At 33.5% G+C, this 7,327-nt stretch overlaps 1 protein-coding gene across 1 annotated transcript; it reads left to right on the top strand.

Moving 5' to 3' along the window:
* Nucleotides 1-2,982: 2,982 nt before the first annotated feature.
* On the top strand, nucleotides 2,983-6,896 carry LOC105802066 (probable LRR receptor-like serine/threonine-protein kinase At1g74360). The gene is made up of 2 exons (XM_012633491.2): nucleotides 2,983-3,311; nucleotides 3,537-6,896. The coding sequence occupies exons 1-2, from the start codon at nucleotides 3,227-3,229 to the stop codon at nucleotides 6,749-6,751; spliced, it is 3,300 nt and encodes a 1,099-aa protein (XP_012488945.1). The 5' UTR covers nucleotides 2,983-3,226; the 3' UTR covers nucleotides 6,752-6,896.
* The last annotated feature ends 431 nt before the right edge of the window (nucleotides 6,897-7,327 follow it).

Genomic DNA, 7,327 nt, shown 5'->3' with positions numbered 1-7,327 from the left:
TAAACATGTAAAATATTTATACACTAAAATTTGAATTAAACATTAAAAGTTAATATCCTTACCTTTATGTATCAAAATGTGTAATTTATGTCAAATACAAGTATCGATTAGATAAAAAAACAGTATCACGTTAGAAATAAGTATCAAACTTAGGTACCAAATTATTTATTATTTAACAAAACCCTTGATTGAGTTAGTGTCACCCTCAACCGGGTCACCGACTTAGTTAAGAAGTTACAATAATACCCTTCGTAATTAAAATAAATAACATTGTCGAGGGTATTTTAGTCATTTCACTTTTAAAAATAAATACATACATATGGTAGGATTTGAATCCATGCCAATTGCATTAGTAAAATTTTTAATTTACCACTCAACTAAAACTTTATTTTAATATATTTATACGTTTTAATTTTATTATGCATATTTTACTACATCCATCAGTTGTATATATTAATAATGTGTTTTATTTTAATAATGTATATTTCATATGCTATTATTAATTAGTTTCAAAACATATGTTTCATTATTATTTTATGTTGTTTTAAACAGAAATTTATTTTCTAAATTTGTGATTTCTATATGTATACACCATACGTATGTAATAGATGTAAAGTAATTTGTATTAATAATTCAACCTGATAAAAGATTGTCAGAAGTTTGAGACCGGGTTTTATTGCCATTTCTTCTTTTGACTTGCATTTTAATGGATAAAAGATTGTTAAAATATAATTCATCCAACCACGTAAAGTTTTACATCTTAATTTTAATTGCTATCTCTTCTTTTGACTTTTATCTTTTCTACGAGAATAACAATGTATATGGGAAATTACATGTGAAACATGCTTTAAAGACTGGTCGGTAATTGAAGGGCTAAGACACGTATTTACTTTTTATTTAGACAAGGATTTTTTACCTGAATTGTAGTAATTCTAAAAGTCAACACGGTAACGCAAGTTATAAATTAATAAGATATCAATTGTAATAACAACACATCTTATTAAGTAACGGAAATCAATTACAAATACGAAAAAAATATTATATTGAAAAAAATTAAGTTTGAAATCATAATTTAGAACCATTTGTTTTTATTCATATATCTATCATAAATAAAATGGTTTAGGAAAATAAAATACTTCAATTAAATTACGGCATGTCGCGTTCGTCATGAAAAATTTGGTGGAGAGAGATAGATGGCAATGACTGCTATATTGGTAATGGTAGACTATTATAGATGCACTATTGTGATCAACTACTGTGAATTGCATCATAGTCTTGCCACCATCAAACTATGTTGATAATAAAATTTGAACACTATGACGATAATGTCAGAAATCTTCAAAATATTCTTAAAAAAAAAAACTAAATGTGATAATAACTAAAAAAAAAATACAGCTAATGACACCACTATAACCTTCAACGAAAATAAAACAGGCTACCCGCATTTAGAGTTGTCAATGGATCGGACCGGGGTCCACTTGAAAAATTAGAAGGTTTGGATAGAAATATAAGCTCGAAAAATGGGCTTACGAAAAAATAAGGACCATTTAGAAAATAGGCCGGGCCTCTGGTAAGTTTTTTGGCTCGACCCAACCCAAATTTGTAATAAAAAAACTTGCTATTTTGCTACTGTTTTTTCATATTTTGCTATTATTTCACTATTATATTGCTACTATTTTAATGTTAATGTTTGGGTATTGTACAATACTTATTTTGTTGTTAATTTTGCTACTATTTTCGATATATTTTCTTGTAAAGTTGCACTTATCTTAGTGTTATTTAAGTATAAATATTTTTAATTTATTTTTAATTTGTTAGAAAATATTTATTTTAATCTTTTAGTATATTTGGTGTATTATATTCTTAAATTTTTTATATAAAAATAAAAATATTAATACGACCAAACACAAGTTTAACATTTTTATCCGTACTGAATCTAGATAAAAATTATACCTATTTTTGGGGTTGGGTTAGATAGACAACTCTACTCACATCACAATTGCTTTAAAAAACATAACAAATTTATATTTTTAGTGGACCAAATTCGTTAGCCACTTTTTTTTTTAAATGGGTTGTTAGAAAACTTAATATTAAATTTTTGTGACAAACAAAGAAAAATAATAATTAACCAGTAAATAGATAAATTATCAGATTTAAGGAAATAATTAGGGTTGTTTTAATATATAATTCTAATCCTTTGTTCATTTGTTTTTATGGAGGATTTTCTTAGAACCAACCAACAAAAAGAGTGATACCTTTTCAATTTTCATCGTGAACATATATGGTTTTAGTCAAAATGAAAAAATTAAAGTTGAAAAAAAAAATACAAATCTAAATTTAGAAGAAAAAAAAATGTGAAATCGTACTCAAGGTTGCCATTATATATGCCTTCATCTTATACTTGAACCCCCAGTCAACATAGGCGGCCATCCCCACCTCTCTGCTTCAACTCCCTAGTTTTTTCGGTTAACTTTTTGATTTTTTCGAATTATTTGATACATTTGTATCTTAGTGGAATTAAAATTGGGTTTGGTTGCATAAAAATTAATAATTTAGATAAATTAATTATTAAATGTTAATTTCAATTTAATCGAGATTATTTAAATTACGAAAATGCCTTACCCAAAGCATTATGCATGCAGGACGAGTGAGCTTACCTTCATACTTGTTTTATGTTTATATAAAACCTATTTTTGAAAATATAATTTTTATGAAGTTGATACTATATTGCTTTTGTTTATCTTCATCAACACGTGATGAGACTGTTGAAATAGAAATAATGATATTATATTATCAATTAAGTTCCCAAATGGTTTAGTCTTACAAATGAATGATGAATTAGCAGGATCATAACTTTACCCCCAAAACATAACTGTTTTATATTAAGAGTAAGACCAATTTACACAATGTTTGAAATTAATATAGTTTTTAATGTTTTTTAAAAGAATTATTTGAAGAAGATATTGTTGGCAAACTTGTCTACCAAGTATTGGTCTCTGGTCTTTATGTGTAGGCGTTGTGTTCTTAAACTGACTTTCTTCTTTTCTTTTCTTTTTTTTCAGAAAACGTTCACAACTTTTTCTCTTACATTTTAATTTAATTTTTTTGGGGTTTAATTTAACTCTAAATTTCATTCATCTTTTTCTTCAAATGTTCTCATCTGATGGGTGCTTAATTGATTAAGTAACTCATTATTCGAAAACAAAAATAGCTGGGAAAAAAAAACATGAAGAAGAAGTTCATCATATCAGGAGACCAAGCTATTTCATGGCGTTGTTTCACTTTGTTCATATTCTCCCTTATGATTTCAGGTATGTAATTTTAATCTTCGTTTTATCAGTTTAGGATTCTCCATTGGGGATTCTTTGTTCAGTTCAGTTGTTTGAAACTTGCTTTTTGATACTGAATTTTCTCATGCATGCATTGAAATGATTTCGTGTTTTCCAAGGATGATTCTGTTCTGTTGACTTAAACTGAAATTTTATGTCTACAACATGTTTGAGACATTGATTTCTGTGTCTGGTTTTAATTTACAGCTAATGTTGTCAATGGAGATTCACTAGAAACAGACAAGGAAGCTCTGTTGAATTTGAAAGCATTCCTTGAAGAACACAATCGAGTAAACCGAGGAATATATTCAGAATGGAATGTTGATAAATCCATTTCACCATGTCAATGGCAAGGAATCTCTTGTTCTTCATCGTCTGTTGTTGGACAACAAAGAGTCATTGGTATAAACTTGTCTGAAAACAACATTTCTGGGGAAATTTTCCATAATTTCTCAGCTTTAACAAATCTTCAACACCTCGATCTCTCGAGCAACACCATCGGCGGAGCCTTACCGGACGATTTGAACCGATGCAAAAGCCTTGTGTACCTCAACTTGTCACATAATATCCTTGGAGGAAACCTAGTGTTTAAAGGGTTGAATCGTTTAGAAAAGCTTGATTTGTCTACGAACAGGTTTAATGGCGATATCAAAGTTAGTTTCCCAGGGATTTGCCAGAATCTGATTGTTGCAAACCTTTCAACTAACAATTTCACTGGTGAAATCGATAGCTGCTTTGATGAATGCTGGAACTTGATGCATCTTGATTTGAGTTCCAACAATTTTTCTGGTAGTTTATGGAGTGGATTTTCGAGGCTTGTTGGATTTTCAGTGTCGGAGAACTCTATTTCCGGGGTGGTTTCGGGTTCGATGTTTGCAGACAATTGTAGTTTACACGATTTAGACCTGTCTGAAAACAAGTTTCATGGTGAACTTCCAGGCGAGATATCAAACTGCAGGGATTTGGTTATCTTGAATGTAGGGGGAAACAACTTTACAGGGCCAATTCCATCAGAATTGGGATCGATTTCCAGTATTGAAGCCTTGTTCTTAGGGGACAACAGGTTTTCGAGTTCGATACCAGAATCTTTACTGAACTTAACGAATTTGGAGTTCTTGGATGTGAGCAAACACAGTTTTGGTGGGGAGATTCAAAAGATTTTTGGGAGATTCAAACAGGTGAAGTTTCTGTTGTTACATGGAAATGCATACACAGGAGGGATCGATACGTCCGGTATTCTCAAGCTACAGAACATTTCTCGATTAGACCTGAGTAATAATCGATTCTCTGGTTCATTGCCTGTTGAAATTTGTCAAATGCCAAGCTTGAATTTCTTGATGCTGTCCAACAATCAGTTTACAGGTAGTATACCACCTGAATATGGAAACTTCTCACAGTTACAAACTCTAGACCTGTCCTTCAACCGGCTTTCGGGATCGATCCCACCCGAGCTCGGGAAACTGAACTCTCTGTTATGGTTGATGCTTGCAAACAACTCTCTTAGTGGCGAAATTCCTTCAGAGATTGGGAACTGCACTAGCTTGTTATGGCTAAATCTTGCTAACAATCAACTATCTGGAAGAATCCCTCCTGAGTTGGCTAAGATTGGAAGAAGCGCTACCCGAACATTTGAGTTGAATCGGTTGCGCAACGACACGATCATTGCTGGTTCGGGAGAGTGCTCGGCAATGATGAGGTGGATACCAGCAGACTATCCACCTTTCAGTTTTGTGTATACAATTCTCACTAGGAAGAGTTGTAGGAGCATATGGGACAGGTTGCTTAAAGGCTACGGTCTTTTCCCAGTTTGCACTGCAGGTTCAACGGTTAGGACACTTCAAATCTCGGGATATCTTCAACTTAGCGGTAACCAGTTTTCGGGTTCGATCCCTTCGGATATCGGTACAATGCAGAATTTCAGTATGCTGCACTTGGGTTTCAATGACTTCAGTGGTGAACTGCCTGCACAGATTGGTCAGTTGCCACTTGTTGTCCTGAATATAACCCGAAACCAGTTTTCGGGACTAATTCCAGCAGAGATTGGCAATATCAAATGCTTGCAGAATCTAGATTTGTCATACAATAACTTTTCTGGCATATTTCCAACAAGTTTCAGCAACCTGACCGATCTCACCAAGTTCAACATTTCGTACAATCGGTACATTTCTGGGGTTGTTCCAACAACCGCACAATTCGGAACGTTCGAGAAAGACTCGTACCTTGGAAATCCGCTACTGGATGTTCCAGATTTCATGGATAATAAAACAGATCATTTACCCAACCATAATGGTACACGAAAAAGATCAGCCAGATTTGCTGTGCTTATAGTGGCAGTAGCTCTCACACTAACTGCTCTCGCTTTTGTGGTTCTATCGGTTTTGGTTTGCAGACAGGTGAATTCCCGATCCGAACCCCAGAGATATCTCTTACAAGATACGAAGTATCGACCTGATCTAGCATCTAGCTCTAGTGGATCATCGGATACTATCAAGGTCATCCGTTTGGACAAAACAGCTTTTACACATGCTGATATTTTGAGGGCCACAAGTAACTTTTCGGACGATAGGATTCTCGGAAAAGGAGGGTTCGGGACAGTGTACCGAGGTGTATTGCCGGATGGAAGAGAAGTAGCAGTAAAAAAGCTACAAAGAGAAGGAATTGAAGGTGAAAAGGAGTTCAGGGCTGAAATGGAAGTTCTCAGTGGCAATGGCTTTGGTTGGCCACATCCTAACCTTGTAACGCTCTATGGTTGGTGCCTTCATGGATTAGAGAAAATATTGGTGTATGAATACATGGGAGGTGGGAGTTTGGAAGATATTATATCGGACCGAATCCGATTAACATGGTGGAAACGGATCGATATCGCGGTTGATATTGCACGAGCATTAGTGTTCTTACATCATGAATGCTACCCCGCCATTGTTCACCGAGATGTTAAGGCTAGCAATGTCCTGTTAGATAAAGATGGTAGGGCTAGAGTCACGGATTTCGGTCTTGCGAGAATTGTCGATATTGGCGATAGCCATGTCAGCACAATGGTGGCGGGAACTGTCGGTTATGTAGCACCGGAATACGGGCAGACATGGCAAGCTACGACAAAAGGTGATGTGTACAGCTATGGAGTATTAGCAATGGAACTTGCAACCGGTCGACGAGCTGTGGACGGAGGTGAAGAATGCCTGGTGGAATGGGGCAAACGTATTATGGGAAAGGGACGAAATGTATCAAGTCGAGCTGTGATACCGGTTATGCTTTTGGGATCAGGACTGTCGGTTGGTGCCGAGGAGATGTTTGAGCTGCTTCGGATCGGGGTCCGATGCACGGCCGAAGCTCCACAAGATAGACCGAACATGAAAGAGGTGTTGGGTATGTTAATTAGAATCACAAGCAACCGAGCAGATTTCAACTATGGCATCTCATGATAATTGTCGTAGGATGTCAAATAATAACTCATAAATATATACAAATAATTAAAATACACAAGAAATTGTATTCTTATTGTTGTAATTCTTCTTGTAAACAAAACTTTCCTATTCATTATGTTGAAAGAATTTAATCAATTTTTTTATTATTTTGATTCGTATTTGGGTTAAATATAATAAATTAAAATTTAAGATCTTCCAAATACCCAATAATTTTAATTATTTTGATTCATGTTAGTTCATTGGTTTTTTATTTATTTAACAATTGAGCTAAAAATAGTTTATTTGGTCAAAATTTTATTAATCACTCAAAAAATCAAGTTTCTGAAAAGTAATTGTGGATAATTCGCTTAAAAAGTGGTTTAATACCCTTTGGCTCCTTCAAATTAGAAAATCGATTGATTTTTTATTTAACCATCCATTCTAATAACATTTATGAAAATGGATATGATAATTTAAGAATTATATAAAAATTAGACTCACCTAAAATTTAATTATACAATTAAATTGAATTTGAAAAATTATAGGTTTGATTCCAACAAACTCCACTCAATTTAATTAAAATTTTAATAATAA

Source organism: Gossypium raimondii, chromosome 11 (genome assembly GCF_025698545.1).
Source record: "Gossypium raimondii isolate GPD5lz chromosome 11, ASM2569854v1, whole genome shotgun sequence".
Classification (NCBI taxonomy): Eukaryota; Viridiplantae; Streptophyta; class Magnoliopsida; order Malvales; family Malvaceae; genus Gossypium; species Gossypium raimondii.
Note: the sequence above shows the minus strand (reverse complement) of the source record. Positions and strands in the feature narration are given on the sequence as shown.